At 33.0% G+C, this 18,423-nt stretch overlaps 1 protein-coding gene across 5 annotated transcripts in view; it reads right to left on the reverse strand.

The window, feature by feature from the left end:
• The window catches only part of LOC149774593 (putative complexin-1), a 294,867-nt gene that overhangs the window by 71,337 nt on the left and 205,107 nt on the right, over window positions 1–18,423 (reverse strand). For all 5 annotated transcript variants that reach the window (XM_089945117.1, XM_089945116.1, XM_089945114.1 and 2 more), the window contains one exon: window positions 2,036–2,206. In XM_089945117.1, the coding sequence (XP_089801243.1) occupies window positions 2,036–2,090 (55 nt within the window). In that variant the 5' untranslated portion in view covers window positions 2,091–2,206. The remainder of the gene's footprint in view (window positions 1–2,035; window positions 2,207–18,423) is intronic.

An 18,423-nucleotide genomic window follows, 5' to 3' on the forward strand; every position in this document is an offset into this window, starting at 1 on the left:
TGGAGATGTTCCTAATGTCTGTGGCCTGTAGATAGTCTTCAAAGCATCATGGGAGTTTATGTTATTTCTGTTAGTGAGCAGTATGGCACTAGTAACACTCAGTATTGGACATGTTCCTAATGACTGTGGCCTGTAGACAGTTTTCAAAGTATCATGGGAGTTTATGTTATTTCTGACTGTGTAGAACTGAATATAATCTGCCTTATTGTTCAGCCATGTGCCTTACAACTCTTCGAGTTTGCATTGGGCAAGCAGTCCTCTTGATGTTGTTCAAGGCTACTTTCTTAGAGGATTAAGTCAGGCCTTCTGTAGCTGATGTTTTTCATTCTGAAGTCTGATCTGCATGGCTTCATCCTTCTCTTCAAACCAATCTTGATGTTTACTTGTGGTGGAACCAATGGTTTAGGATGAGCTTGAGTCTCTGAAGGATGCCCAGCTTTCCTCAACATTCTAAAGTTTATATTGATAGGTATCTAGTTGGCTGCACAGTTTTTGGACAAATGCCTGTTTTACATTCTCCTTTCTTCAATTGGGAGACAGGAAGCTTCTTGGGCCCTTTTTTGCCTTATGTCTGCTAGACTGAACCTTGATACACCTCTCCCTCGATAACTCGTGCACAACGGGTCCACAAACATAGACCGCACTATAAGTGAGGCATGACTTACCAAGGGACCTCCAAAAATTGAAATAACAATCGCTTTGACATTGAGAAAACCATGGGGGAGGTGGGGAGCGGCATTAGGGAACTGGGCTATTTAATGGCTGAATCCTCATTTTACAATCACATCAATAATAATTTTTAATAACGCGCTTTTTCTAATGAAGTTAGTTATTATTCTGTTTAAATAAGATTTATTTTCATAATGTCCAACATATGAAAGAGTGTTCCAACTAGTTTCAACAACCATTACGTGTAGGCAAATAATCTGTGTATCACATCACTGCTTTGTGTTTTCTTCATGAATCTGGTTCCTGTAGTGGTGTTTAATAATATCCTGCCAAATCAGGAGTCCATATAGCAGGGAACTAGACTAACTGTTGATACACCAAAAAACAAGATTCCTTTTTTACAAAAACAAGTGGCATTTATTTCATGAGACAACTGTCTATGTCGAAAATCAATTTTTGTATTGTTCAATTAGTGCAATATTGATGTCGTGTTTTCATTGGAAGTAATATTGAAACTTCTTATCATCCATTGATCTGGGATAATGCCAATATGAACTCTGTTTTAGGTCTAATATGGTTATAGTTAACTGTTTTAGTTATAATATGGTTATAACTGGTTACGGTCTAATAGGGTTGCAGCTAACTGTTTATGGTCTAATATGGTTATAGTTCACTAATTTGGGTCTAATATGGGCATAGCTAACTGTATTAGATCAAATATGGATATTAAGGTAACTGTTTCAGGTGCAATAGGATTTAAGCTGTTTTAGTTCTAATATGGCTATAGCTAACTGCCTTAGGTCTAATATGGTTATAGTTAAATGTTATATGTCTAATATGTTTATAGTTAACTGTTTAAAATCTAATATGGTTATAGTTAAACTGTTTTAGTTCTAATATGGTTATAGCTGTTCTGGGTCTAATATGGTTGTAGCAAACTATTTTAGGTCTAATATGGTTACAGTTAATTGTTTTAGGTCTAATATAGTTAGAACAAACTGGTTCAAGTCTAATGTGGTTATAGTTAACTGTTTTAGTTCTTATATGCTTATAGCTAACTGTTTTAGGTTTATTAAAAATAATAATAATAATAATAATAATAATAATAATATCTGTGTGTGATTAGGATTTTTAATGTAGCTTTAAATTTTTTTCACTCATATCGCTATGATGTCTGCAGTGTGGCAGTCTATAGTGATTTCTAGCACTGGGGCATCATGCTGCAGACATGTAGCATGATGGCCCACCCAGTCACATTATACTCCTTGCTCTGTGATTTATTAAAAGTGGTGGACGGATTTTCACAGTGTTTAAATCTTCTGAAAGAAACATCATATGCACAACCAACAGAACTAGTTTACAATACCTTTAACTGATTTTAACTGGCTGCCAACCATCTGTTTAGCAATGAAGGCTGCCATCTTGAGATCTTAGGGCTATCTACAGCTTCTCTGCAATTCAAAAGTCCTATGAGTTCACGTTTCAGCTGTCTGGACCTCAAACATTAAATTTCTTTCATGTGAGGCTTTGAACCATTCTGAAAGAGATTTTAAAATAATGATCAGAATTGTTTAGTCATGTGATCTAGCTATTTGTATTAAATTTTGAAGAGATATGTGAGAATGCTGAATGTGTATTTACTTTTTTTAAATATGTGATATATACAGCACTACCTCAATATATGAAAGAAAGAAAGAAAGAAAGAAAGAAAGAAAGAAAGAAAGAAAGAAAGAAATGATATGAGTCTATATTGCAAGTTTGATCAGCATTGGATCTGAAGCATGGTCACAAGCAATTGTTGACAAGTGAATGATGCTTAATGGAAACAGAGCCATAACATAAGGTCAATTTGCCTTATCGTTAGGTAAGTGTGTGTGAGTGTGTGATTAGGATTTTTAATGTAGCTTTAAAAAAAAGTCAGCAATATCGCTACAATGTCTGCAGTGTTTCAGGTGTGAAATTATGGATAACAAACTTTAAACACTGGAATGTATACACAAGTGGCCTTACACATTATATATACCATATGACAAATTCTCAAGTTCCAACTGATTAACTACAACCTACAATTTATTTTAGGACAGTATGCATTCCCCTTTGACTATACAGTATAATACAGCCAATGACAAAAGGAATTTTTCCTGTTCCAGCAGTCAATATTGCCTTTGGTTTGGGCACTATGCCCCACCAAGCAACAGTATAGGAGAACAGTTCCTTTGGGAGAAGAATATGATAGAATATTAATACATCCGATGACTTAGCTCTCAAGTTCCGAATGTCTAATTATATGGATTTATTTTTAGGATGTATCCATTTCCACTTGGCTTTGGGAGGCAGTACGAGACTAGAGCCATAATATCAAATCCTGCAACATGCCTATGATGTCATACGACTCCACATGAGATACTAAATCTGTTATTGCTTTCACCTTTGGAAATGTTTTCTTACAGTGTTGTCTGATGGTGTCCTCCAATTTGGCTTGGGCACCATACCCACCAGATGAAACTATAGACAAAGAGTTCCCTCTGAAGAAGGTAATAACAGAATACACCCTGATCTGCTGATATATTATGTGATTGCAGATCTGGCCTAGAAATTATTTAACTCTTGAGCTCAACATTTTGAATCAATAATTCATACATGATATTAGTTTTGAAAGTTGATTTCTCGCTGGCAGATAGTTATAACTCAATTGCAAACTCAGGCTCAGAATTTGATATAATGTCCAGACTTGGTCTACATTGTATTATGTGATCTCCAGACTTGGTCTATATTGCATTATATGATCTCCAGGCAGGGTCTACATTGCATTATATGATCCCCAGGAAGGGTCTACATTGCATTATGCATATTTTAATGTTAATCTTAACCTTGCCGTCATTTTTTAGTTCCATTAACTCATTAAGGCCAAGTGACACAGTTATACCTCATGAGGTTGTACTTTATTTCTGAGCTCTGTAGCATCAACGTCATTTAAAATACACCAAAGTAGGTGATATTACAGAAATGTTGATAGATGTAGCTCTACAACGAAACCAAACTATGGACTTTCTACCTGCATTACAAAATACAGAGGAAAAACATGATTTCTGAGATCCATATTTTTTGCAAATTTTGTGTCCAGATTTTAGATTTTTTAGACTTTTTGGCCCGAGATCAAAGGAAGACCAGTTTGAACTGCACACAGACAGGTGAACCTTTGCAAAAAGTAGGATACATTTGAGATTTGGAATTAAAATTGAAAAGAAACAAAAAAACTCCCACTTTCACCCTTCTTTATTACATGTTCAAGTGAAACAGAAAATAAAAAGCAATATTTCGATTACACAATTAAGCATCCAGCTAAATGAAAATCTCTTGGAAGCTGACGAAGCAGAAGTATTTGGATGCATTCATAATAAGTAACCCCATAATGACTTTTCTACTTGTATTTCAGGTGAAAATGACAGAAATCTCTCGTGGCCTTAATGAGTTAAATTGATTTAACAGAATTTGTAAATGTGAAAACCAATAGCAATATTGGAAATATGGTTTGCACTCCCATGGGCACACCAAGGCTATTCACTTGTAAAGATCAACATGAATTATTCATGTTTCTGCCAGAAGTGTGGGGATATTGCATATCTATTATGTAAAATGATAATAACAGAAATCAGACAAAGGCTAATGACTGCATTACTCAATGACATCTGCAACAAAATGATTTCAAAGTAAGATTAAGTAACAGCAGTTTAGGAGATGCAGCATTACCAAACTTGAGCTAACAGATGGATGGATGCTGGACAATGGACAATGGGTAACATCCAATCCCATGAGCTCTTCTGGTCTATGACCAGTACATCTAAAATACAAAAGATGAGAAAAACCTAGATTCTTTTACAGTTTGATTTCCCATGCCAATAAAAGTAAGACATATTACTGTGCACATATGTGGGACTAATGACCTCAGCCCAGTGCGACAGTCTTTATTTTGTGATGCTATTTCCCCTGGTTGTTGTTGTTTTGGGTTTAATGCCATCTTTCAGCACATGATAGGTTATAATATTCAAGTTTGTCCAATTTGGCACAGATTTTAATATAAATATGAAATCTGCAGCTGGGAGGAAGTATGATACCAATTTTTAGGTGTGTAGCACTTCCCATCCATCTTTCAGCCACTATTCTCCCCCTCCCCCTCCCCATCCCAACACTTTGATGGAAAATTAAAAGGGCAGAGAGACTTCCAACCCATTAAAAAAATGGTCCATCTCAAGACCCCAACCTTTGGAGAAACATGGTAAGTCCCGGAGATCGCCCTAAGTTGAACTCCCACTCAAAAATAAAGAATGATGGTTTATGTTCAAAAAGGACTGCTGTATCTATGGGGTTTTCTTTGCTCATTTGAAGATACTAAGCCACTCTTATAAGCTATGCTATGATATACACTTGTGCATGGATAAATTTAGAATAGGCGCCCAATAAAATTTACCTTTGCACTTGGAGTAGGGAGGGAGTTAGAGCAAGCAATGCATTTGGTGTCAATGGCACTTGTACTGAATTCAACGTTTTGCTAAAAAAAGACCATGACATCACTGTGCCCAGCTGCTGCTATATTGTTTTTGGATAAAGTACTGAGATATGCTTAGAAACAAGTCATAATTGATGACATATGGGCAAAAATAAACTTGTTCTTTTTGCTCTTCCCTCACTATATACTGTTTAGATATATTCTACTATGTGTGTACAGTAATAATTTTGTACATTTTGTCATCTTTTTGTAATTTTTTCAAATCTATATTGAGTAAAGCTGTATGTACACATCAAAGGAATATATATATATATATATATATATATATATATATATATATATATATATATATATATATATATATATATATATATATATATATATATATATATATATATATATATATATATGTGTGTGTGTGTGTGTGTGTGTGTGTATATGTATGTATGTATATGTCTGTGTCTGTACGTGTGTCCCAAATGAATGTGTTGAAACCAGTAATATTCATTTATATCTACCTTGTTTCCTTTTCAGTTAGTTATTTTGTGTAAAATGTGTGTCATTTCATGGGTGGCTGTTGTCATTAGGGACAGCAGCTTTTGTATTACTGTTTCCATCAATACATGCATACAATTATACTTCCTGACAAAATGTAATTGTATACATCTTTCAATTAAGGAAATGTATTATCCATGTAGTATAAATATAATCAACCCATGCTGCTCTTTTCAACACAATAACTCTAATGAACATAATGCATTCTTTTATATTCTAAACTGTCATTCAAAATTAAGATTTGTTTGAAAACAGACATTGTAATAAACATATAAATTTTCTCTCCTTTTTTTAAACTTTGTTACCAATTAACTCATCAGAATCAGAAAAAGTTAATAAAATTATTAATGCATAATACAACCCCCCAACCCCCCTCAAAAAACAAACAAACAAACATTGATACATTGGTTTTAAACTTATGGAATATATATGCAACATTTCTAGATTCTACATGCATAATATGACCTCAACTAAGCAGAGTGTAATCTTATGTGCTAAACAAAATATAACAGTCACTTTCCTGCATACATCCCTCTCTATTTATATGTTAAAACATGAATCACATATAAGGATACTTCATTGAAATTATTTAAGGGGTGGGGGTGGGGGCTGGCAGTTCCCTTGGAATTTTCATCCCAAAATATTCAAGGTATACCCATCGGTGATGAAATGCAAGGAATTTGTGTACTATACTGTTCTAGAAGATTCATCAAATTTGATTATATGATTTATACAGTCTGTAGGCTTTAGCACCACTGTAAACAAATATTGGAATGAACTTTAGATGAACAAATTTAACGCCTGGTACAAGCTTTTCAGTAAGAACAATAATAAGAATAATAACACGGAAAAGAAGATTTAATGCCATTACACCAGTCCACCTTGTCCGAATGGCTATTTTTAGAAATGGATATCTCTGCTTGTGAGGTTTCACAGTGGTAAAAATTACAAGTGCCATTGTGGTGTGCATGTTCTTTGGTCTCATCTTGAAAGACACAAGCAGACTGTAGTGAACTAAATATAGCTAAATCTAATTTGCACAATTAAGTATTATAAATATATAAATCCATATACATTCTCATTTAGAGGTACTGCTCAGGCTGGTCAGCACCCCAAATATAGTGACAATGTATTTTTACAGCATTCTTTCCTCTTTTTTTGCTGATAATACTTGAGTTTGATTTAGGCATTCTTAGCATTGTTTATTCTTTAGAATATAAGTAATCTGGTGTGTGTGTGTGTGTGTGTGTGTGTGTGTGTGTGTATATTTTGCAACAGTGCACTTTTGCAACTGTGCACAGTGAACAATGAGGCAATGATGCATGCCAGAAATGGAATCTGTGACCCATGGCATCTTTTGCTTACAGTTCAGCCTCTCAAAAAAGGTGATGGTTAACATACGAAAAGAACATCACGGTGAGTAGATCCAGTGCTTTCCTTATCAGCCAGGAGCCAGGTGATTCACCTAGCTACTTTTACTTTACACACTGCTACTTTAAAAAAAATGAAACCTGTATCCCAGTTGGGGAAGGTCCCCAAAACCACCTGCATACTTTGGCAACTCAACCTCCAACTTTAAATTGAACGGAAGGCCCTGATATCTGTGAAGATATTTGACACTGTCCTGACTCTTGGCCTTAACATATGTAACAGAAAGAAAGTGAAACTAACAATTTAAGTAAAAGCAACAAGTAATTTATTTCCCTAAAATACAAAGTGAAAATTCAAGAGATACTAACAATATTGTGAAATAAATTCCAAATAATCTAAACGTCCTTTCACAAGTCCCAATATATAGAATATTCTGAAGTAATTACAATAGTCCTGAATGTCCCGATAAAATACAACAATAGAATCCAGAATGTCTTTGAATGAGTTCACATAAATCCAAAGTAATGTAAGTCAATAACACATTGGTATTTGTAATGAATATTTTGAATAAATAATTCCACTTGAATTATATATGAATTCAACAATACAACTGTAAACCCTGATCACAAACAAACTCCCACAAATTGATAAATAACAGGAAAGAGTTATCTATTTATCAAATCCTTATGTATATACATTTTCTCTTGATCTATATCATAACAGGCTGTGAAGCAATCCAACATAAAAAAAGTCTACCAGTAACTGTAAATATGACTGGCCTTGAACTCGCATACTATGTAAAGTTTATGTTTGCAAGTGACCATGACCTGAAGTACAATTTATAATCCAAGTCCAACGTGAGTACATGTAAATATCAGTCAATGTTTAAGATTTTTTGGGATCAAAATTTCACATTCCGGTGGATGATATAGGATCTAACTGTAATTGTAGCTAATCTGTGAGGCACACATTGGCTGTATGCACTTGAAATATCCCAAAACGGTATACACATCATGAATTAGCTTACTTATGGTAAGAGTATACACATCATAAATTAGCTTACTTATGGTAATTGTATACACTCCATGAATTACCTCACTTATGGTAATTGTATATGCTCCATGAATTACCTTACTTATGGTAATAGTATACACATCATGAATTAGCTTACTTCTGCTAATTGTATATACACGATGAATTAGCTTACTTATGGTAATAGTATACACATCATGAATTAGCTTACTTATGCTAATTGTATGCACATCATGAATTAGCTTACTTATGCTAATTGTATACACGCCATGAATTAGCTTACTTATGGTAATAGTATACACATCATGAATTACCTTAGTTAAGCTAATTGTATACAATCCATGAATTAGCTTACTTATGGTAATAGTACAATATACACATCATGAATTAGCTTACTTATGCTAATTGTATACACATCATGAATTAGCTTACTTATGCTAACTGTATACACACCAGGAATTAGCTTACTTATGGTAATAATATACACATGATGAATTATCTTACTTATGCTAATAGTATACACACCATGAATTAGCTTACTTATGGTAATAGTATACACATCATGAATTACCTTAGTTAAGCTAATTGTATACAATCCATGAATTGGCTTACTTATGGTAATAGTACAATATACACATCATGAATTAGCTTACTTATGCTAACTGTTTATACACAATGAATCAGCTTACTTATGCTAAATGTATACACACCAGGAATTAGCTTACTTACGGTAATAATATACACATCATGAATTATCTTACTTATGCTAATAGTATACACACCATGAATTAGCTTACTTATGCTTTAAGTATACACACCATGAATTAGATTACTTATACTAATTGTATACACACCATGAATTAGCTTACTTATACTAATTGTATACACACCATGAATTAGCTTACTTATGCTTTTAGTATACACACCATGAATTAGCTTACTTATGCTAATTGTATACATGCCATGAATTAGCTTACTTATGGTAATATTATACACATCATGAATTACCTTACTTATGCTAATTGTATACAATCCATGAATTAGCTTACTTATGGTAATAGTACAATATACACATCATGAATTAGCTTACTTATTCTAAATGTATACACATCATGAATTAGCTTACTTATGCTAACTGTTTATACACAATGAATCAACTTACTTATGCTAATTGTATACACAACATGAATTAGCTTAGTTATGCTAACTGTTTATACACAATGAATCAGCTTACTTATGCTAATTGTATACAAGCCATGAATTAGCTTACTTACGGTAATAATATACACACCATGAATTAGCTTACTTATGATTTTAGTATACACACCATGAATTAGCTTATTTATGCTAATTGTATACACACCATGAATTAGCTTACTTATGCTTTTAGTATACAGCATCATCAATTAGCTCTCTTATGCTAATTGTATACACACCATGAATTAGCTTACTTATGCTTTTAGTATACACACAATGAATTAGCTTACTTATGCTAATTGTATACACATCATGAATAAGCTTATTTATGCTAATTGTATACACACCATGAATTAGCTTACTTATGCTTTTAGTATACACACCATGAATTAGCTTACTTATCCTAATTGTATACACATCATGAATTAGCTTACTTATGCTTTTAGTATACAGCATCATCAATTAGCTCTCTTATGCTAATTGTATACACACAATGAATTAGCTTACTTATGCTAATTGTATACACATCATGAATTAGCTTACTTATGCTTTTAGTATACAGCATCATCAATTAGCTCTCTTATGCTAATTGTATACACACCATGAATTAGCTTACTTATGCTAATTGTATACACATCATGAATAAGCTTATTTATGCTAATTGTATACACACCATGAATTAGCTTACTTATGCTAATTGTATACACACAATGAATTAGCTTACTTATGCTAATTGTATACACACCATGAATTAGCTTACTTATGCTTTTAGTATACACACAATGAATTAGCTTACTTATGCTAATTGTATACACATCATGAATAAGCTTATTTATGCTAATTGTATACACACCATGAATTAGCTTATGCTAATTGTATACACATCATGAATTAGCTTACTTATGATTTTAGTATACAGCATCATCAATTAGCTTTCTTATGGCAATGTCTTTAGTTTTAGTACTCTGATAGTGTGACACTGAATCCTAAGCTGAAATCACATTTTTATGAACCATCCTACATACCATTGTTAACTGACACTCTTACACTAGAACAAAATCATCTAATTAATTTGTACAAAACAAAACACCATCCAGAATTCAAGTTCCAAAATGGCTGAATTTGTACAAAACAAAACACCATCCAGAATTCAAGTTCCAAAATGGCTGAATTTGTACAAAACGAAACACCATCCAGAATTCAAGTTCCAAAATGGCTGAATTTGTACAAAACGAAACACCATCCAGAATTCAAGTTCCAAAATGGCTGAATTTGTACAAACAAAACACCATCCAGAATTCAAGTTCCAAAATGGCTGAATTATGAATACAGATAAATCTACCAAAAGGCCATATTAACGTTCAAAGTAATGACTGAACTTTGTCCAAAATATTTGAATAGTGAATTACTAATGGCTGCAATAATGAATAAATATCTAATTTCTCTTCAGGTTTGCTCAGTACTGGCTCTTAAGTGATGATTATTTTTATTAGGCACTGACCATTTAATTTTGGGGGCTGGGAGGTGGGCTGACATTTGCTTCAAAACCAGAATACTATTTAAACTTTTAGCTCAAGATTATCAAAGATTATCAATATTTTTTAACTAAAATAGTGGAGGAAGTAACTATATTTTCCCCTAAAAATGGGAATAAATATATTTCTTCAAATACATCTATTGATCATCCCTCAAAAGCATTGTTTACAGAACTCAAATGGTTCACAACTCAAATGGTTCACAATATATGACAGGATAGATTTTCACAACACAGTTCTTGTTTATAAATGTCTACATGGAACTGCACCAGAGTATCTTCAGGACTTATTCAGGCCTTTTTCAACACAATGCCAGTTGAGATCAATATCACATGGAAACCTTCTAGCACCAAAACCAAGAACAGAGCAATTTAGAAAAAGCTTCCAATAATCTGGTACAGCTCTTTGGAACAAGCTTCCACTACATGTAAAATCTGTTGAAAATATTACAGTACTTAAGAGATATGAGCATGTACGTGTTTCTAACAGATAACGGAATTTAGTATTTTAATACTAAACATGTTAAAATAAACAGTAATTATTGCTATCTTCATATAATGTGCATTGTTATACCCTCCTTAAGAGGGCCTCAAGGGAAGATAGTCCTTGACTAATGAGTCACCATTTACAAATAAAGTATTATTATTATTATTATTATTATTATTATTATTATACAATTAAAACAATACACTAAAATATGTACATAGGGTTATTAGGCATGAGTCAGAAGTTAGAGATCAAGCCTGCCATTATGGTACTGTAGAGTCACAAGTACAATACTGTAACTTCCTGAGCAAAGACATCTCATGCTGAGGAGAAATACTGTTATACTGCCTTGTAAAATTGACAGGAAGCAATTTTGACTGACCTCGTTGAAATGGAAAATGATTTTTGTCATTTGAGAGAGTTCTAGAACTGATGGCTGTGGACTGACAATCAATTATTGTAACTGAATTTGCCCCAATTTGTCAAGAGTGAATACAATAATTATATTACAAATGGGTTAAGAAAATGGACATCAACTGATTGAAGCTTTTCAGTCCTACATGCCAGCAAGATTGCCTTGCATGATTTTACAAAATAGAATGAATATAACTTTAAAAGAGAATAATCAAACATCATGGCTGTAGGGGAAAAAAAACATGCCAATCTCGTCTGGCAAACAGGTCAGGTTAAAAGAAGAACTTGTCAATTATATAGAAATAAAGAATTAAAAAGGGAAAATCAAGAGAGAATGTAGAAAACATGTGGAATAAAGACTAAATGTTCACATAAATTAATCCTACCAATCTTAAATCCCAACCCAACACCAGCAAATGATGTGAGTAAAACTGTCTCTATTGACAATAAACTGAAAACATTTGCCTTAAGATGCAAGTCAAGAAGAGCAATAATTCCTATGAAAATCATATGATAACAGGGATTGATCAATAAAGTCATCTTTAAATAGCCCTTGTAAATAGGACTGATTTTACATCCATGAATTCTAACATAATGTGTCACTCAGATGAGATGAAATCTTGGTCTTTATCTTTCACAAGATTATAAAGTTTAGGACCTTATTTTGCAGTCCTATTCATACCACATTCTTAAGCAACATTTCTAAGGTCATAATGACGGGTTACTTTTAAATAATATAATACACTCATGTAGACTATTTAGTACAGTGACTTATTTCAAAATAGTGATGCCCACAGCAGACAAGACTGAGTCATTTTTCTGTGAAAATGACCCTCATCCTGATTCTGTTATTGTGTCATACTTTTTATATAAGGGAGAAGTAAACAAAATTTTTGTATTCCTATCTTAACATCTGACTAGTGAAATCAGTTTTTTTATAGTTGTGTTCTGATATAATTTGCGAGGATTTATCATTCTTTGGAATTACAAAGCTCTCATGAATAATTACGGACAAAATCACAATTTCTGGATTTTATGAATTCATTTAGAGACATTTTGGATTATATCAATGTGATAATCAAGACTGTTAGAACATCAAAACTATTCCAAGCTAATGGTACATCAGCATTTTCAAGATTGGAATTCATTTAGAACACCACTAGAATTTATTTGGAAACTCTACACTTCTGGACTTGTGATAGAACTTTAAGGATTTTGGGGGATTTAATAAGATCTTTTTAAATTTTCACTTTGTATTCCAGGGAAATAAATTATTTGTTAAATATTGCAAAACCTGATGGTTTTCACTCTTTTCTGTTACTTGTTTAAGGCCATAGAGTCGTAATAAAAGGAGACAATAAACAATGGCCAATTACATCATCCAAAACTCACCTGTAAGTGTCATAGAAGTCAGTCACAGTCACAAGACTGTCATATCCATCTAACTTGCAAACACAATGAATGGTCATATTTTAATCTTTCGATGATGAGCATTACAAAGTGTTGAATATATCTATCAATAAGTTCAAGCCTAGTTGTGATCACAAGAATCAGTTAAAAACTGCATCTAGCTCCAAGAGAAAAAATGGCAAAAATCTAAAAACACAGACATACATAACTTAAGTTTTTTTTTTCCTAAGCAGGCTTGAGTAATTTCTTTTAAGAACACAACCTGCTAAACCACTCGAAACTTAAAACGTTTCGGATACAAAATACTTTTGGTCTTGAGAAGTTTCTCATGTACTGTGGTTTTTGCAGATTTGAATGAAGATTTAGCTGAACATACAATCATTCCAAAAATCACACCCTGTCACACGCAAAGAAATAAATACAGCTCTTCTTCATCTGAGGAATGAGGTACTTTTATAATTTTAAGTCTATTAGAATTTTTAAAGATACGATGTTTAACTATATAAATCATAACACTCACAGTTCAAGAGACTTGCATAAGATGTTGTCTGTTTTTTTCCTACAACTTTCTTTAAAAAAATGTGGCCTATTTTCATGACTTCACCTTTTGCACTGTAGCCAAATAATAAGTTTCTTATTCTCTGTATAAGATCTAAAACAACAGGATATGATAGTAGGTAAAAAGTCTGACCTTTAGAACTCTGCTTTGTTTGCAAAGCATTAAAAGCCAGGCCACATCTGGTTTGTAAAGCCCTGATTTTTTATTTAAAAAAACAACAAAACAAGCAAGCAACGTTCTGTTGATCATGCATACAAATGATTAGTATAAGTCACGATTTGATTATAAGCAGTTAGAAAGTTTTTCTAAAATGGCTAACCTACCAGCACTTAGTTTTTAATATTTCTGGCTCTTTTGTATAGTACCAAAGACTTCAGATTAGCCTATTGTTAGCCTTAATCTGTGTTGGCAGTATGTCAAGTATTGTTTGAGCCTCACATACCCTTGGGACATCTTCCAGAGCTTTGTCTCACAGATAAGCCAACTACAGTAATTGTCAACCATAATTAATCTGTTTTGGCATGCGTTAGCAATTTTGCAGCTAAAATACATTTCCATATTTGAATTGTTTTGGTTTTATGTGAATTTAATTAAGTTAAAATTCAAATTTGGGATTGACATTTGTTTTGGCATTTGATAGGTTTCAGTTTGTTGATGAAAAAAATGATCATATTAGAGAAGAAATAATTTGTGAATACAAAATGTTTTGTCTTGAATGAACTTTTTGTTTCACTGAGTTTTCACTTTTGAGGAGTTCACTGTATCATGTTGGTTTTGCTTGTTTCCAAAGATAAAGGTATAAGTAATATGCATAATATAAATGTCAAATTACATGTGAAGCTTTAATTTACAGTCCACAGTGTCACATGACTTTCATGCAAACTGAAATTAGAAGGGTGGGCATATTGATAAAGCTAAAAGTATGAACTATAAATTTAAAAAAAATGTAATAACACTGAATATATTAAAAGCCATAAGTAATGCACAATACCCAAGATAACAAAAAACAAAATGTAAATGTTTTAGGCATTCTGACATGGCAATACTAGCAAGAGGAAAATTCTTTTTCTACCAAATGTATAAAACTTGCATTCAAATATTTAAGTATTTCAAATATGGCCAAAAGTTTAAAAATAATTCTTTGTAAATGAATGTATAACTTACATGTGGTTTTTGGTACAAGAAATAAATTTTTACTGGAGACAAATTAACACCAGAAACAAACACAATTACTTGCAAACAATCTATAATTGTGAACAGAAATTCTGTTCCTAATGAAAACAATACAGATAGTGTATGCTAGCCTACAACTATATTTTCACTAACATTATTTTTATTTAATACTTTTAATTCTTTTAAGTTTACAATTATTTTTTGTAAATAAGTTTATAACTCAGATGGGATTTTGTTAAGGAAATGTTTTTATTTGAGTAAAATTAACACAAAACAAACAGTTACTTGCAAGCAAAAAGCTATAGAAGAAAATTCTGATCCTTAATTACAACTCTGAAGATACTAGAATGCAATCAATCATTTTCATTAACACTATTTCAATTTTACCCTATTGCTTCAGTTATAAATTACAGTTTCCAAACTTTAACACTATTGGATGAGAAATAGTCTGTAGATCTAGAAAGGTAACAAAGCGTAGCCAACCACATGCAAGGTATCTCATTAATATGCACAGATCTCACTATCATAAAACTTGTCTACAACAATAAAAATACAATATGAAGGTGTAACACATCCAACTGGATTAGATTTCCACGGTTGTAACAAGCTTAGCCAATCAGATTTTTTGCTCAAAATTCAAACTCAACCATCATGCATGGATTTCACTTGTATTCATTTAACCATGATCTTGATGACTTAGGCCAAGTTTGATCAAAACCTTATGACAATTACAGTCTCTGGAGTGGTAAAAAACCTTGGACAATCCATGCAAGATCACATAAATATACATTGACATTGCACATAAAACCAAGAAATTCCACCCAAATAAAATAATGAAAACAACAATAAGACTGGTTTTGATAAAGATGTTAAAGTAAGAATGAGCAATTTCTCAAGTAAATATGATTATATAAAAACTAAGACACAATATTAGAACCAGGGTGAGAGTCAAAACTTAATTTTGTTGAAATTTCTAAATTGTCAATAAGATAAAATCTGTTACTAAAACTATAATTATTATAAAGAACTTGTCAAGCATCAGGTACAACAGTATTTGCATAGAGGAGTTCCAATATCCTATACCCAGACCCAAATAGACATATTTACGTCCACTGATAATGGTCCTAATATTTAACACACACACACACACACACACAAATTAACTATGTATTATGTTGTTTACTAAATAAATGTTACAGGTTAGTTATGCAATGAACTCAATTTTGGACACAGTCAAGTACTAAATACATAACATAATCATGGAATACCAATCAACAATCAATGCAAATTAAAATAAGCATAACACATGGCACTGTATTTATATTGTGCATCTGCACATTATACCCTTGTTCAAAAGAGTAGAAACATCTTGATTTAGAGAAGTCATAGTTGTCCTTTAGGATTGGAAAAATCTCATTGATTGCATGGAGAAAGTGTGGTAAGCCCTTCTTTTTCAGATGGATTTTATATTTTGCCATTAGGTGCTCCAGAACTAATGCAGACTGGGTCACAAATCCATGCTCAATGTCTATTATTTTGTAATTCCACTCATGACATACATGTTCAATTAGAGCATTCAACTCATGAATATGTGCCAAATTCTTGGGCATGCAGTACATACAAAGGCTAAGCAGTTAGGATTTTCCAAGTATATGTTGTTTAGGATGTTATAAAAAGTGGTTGCAATCTGGTTAATAAGAACATTTTTAACAGCATCATTGCATATTAGCATCGTTGGTCCAATATTCAAATGCATTGTTGCCAAGAAGCTTACTTTTTAGAGTTGGTCAGAGTTAGTCAAATTCTGTTGATCAGTTTTTCAGGTAATAATATTTAGATGTTTTTTATTTTAAGTAATACTGGCCATATCTGAGTGTAGATCTACATCATTAGTATCTTGGATGATTTGTAAAATTTGGGTGATTTGTAAAATTTTGCAAAAGTCTGTTGAGTTGTCTTTTAGAAGTTATTACAATGTTTTTTTTATATATTTTTAGTTGCATTTCATCAATTCACATAGAGGAGTTTTAAAAGTTTCTCTGTTTAGTAATAGTGGCCATATTTGATTGTGAAAATCAGCATCATTTGTACAAATAAAAACCATTTTATGTCAAGATGTTTGCTATATAATTCTGTTAAGCAGTTTATGAGTTTTCCAAAAGTTTTCAAGTTCTAGCAATGATGACTATATCTGATGGTGAATCAGCATGTTCGAGCTGAATTTCTGTTCCATTTTCGCTAACAGTGCTCATATTAAATTGCTGATTAGCATCATCTATAACTTTGAAAGCCATCTAACAATCAGGAGGTGTAGCAGTATCCTCATGATGATTTTGATATCCATTCAGGGGAGTAGCAGTATCCTCATGATGACTTTGATATCCATTCAGGGGAGTAGCAGTATCCTCATGATGACTTTGATATCCATTCAAGTGAGTAGCAGTATCCTCATGATGACTTTGATATCCATTCAAGTGAGTAGCAGTATCCTCATGATGACTTTGATATCCATTCAGGGGGGTAGTAGTATCCTCATGATGACTTTGATATCCATTCAGGGGAGTAGCAGTATCCTCATGATGACTTTGATATCCATTCAAGTGAGTAGCAGTATCCTCATGATGACTTTGATATCCATTCAGGGGAGTAGCAGTATCCTCATGATGACTTTGATATCCATTCAGGAGAGTAGCAGTATCCTCATGATGACTTTGATATCCATTCAGGGGAGTAGCAGTATCCTCATGACTTTGATATCCATTCAGGGGAGTAGCAGTATCATCATGATGACTTTGATATCCATTCAGGGGACTAGCAATATCCTCATGACTTTGATATCCATTCGGGGAGTAGCAGTATCCTCATGATGACTTTGATATCCATTCAGGGGACCAGCAGTATCATCATGACTTTGATATCCATTCAGGGGAGTAGCAGTATCCTCATGATGACTTTGATATCCATTCAGGGGAGTAGCAGTATCCTCATGACTTTGATATCCATTCAGGGGAGTAGCAGTATCATCATGATGACTTTGATATCCATTCAGGGGACTAGCAATATCCTCATGACTTTGATATCCATTCAGGGAGTAGCAGTATCCTCATGATGACTTTGATATCCATTCAGGGGACCAGCAGTATCCTCATGACTTTGATATCCATTCAGGGGAGTAGCAGTATCCTCATGATGACTTTGATATCCTTTCAAGGGAGTAAAAATAACACAATTTCAAGACTGCTAATGTGGCAACCATAGTGAATGTTCAAGTGGTTCATTTGTGACCAACTAAATCTGTCATGAATGTGTGTTAAAAGTTTCCAGGGGCCCTTCAAGTAGTTGGGGAGGAGTAGTGATAAGAAGCTAGTGCTAAATGGCCAGACAAACAACAGATAAAAGGCCATCCCTTAAGCTCTAGTGGTCTATGACTAATATAGCTAAATATGGAACTACTTAGATCATATTGCAATAAAATGCATTGCTGTCTGCTTATTCCACAGCATTGTAAAATTCAG

Source organism: Sinohyriopsis cumingii, unplaced genomic scaffold, assembly GCF_028554795.1.
Source record: "Sinohyriopsis cumingii isolate HCF-2022 unplaced genomic scaffold, ASM2855479v2 utg000198l, whole genome shotgun sequence".
NCBI classification, from domain to species: domain Eukaryota; kingdom Metazoa; phylum Mollusca; class Bivalvia; order Unionida; family Unionidae; genus Sinohyriopsis; species Sinohyriopsis cumingii.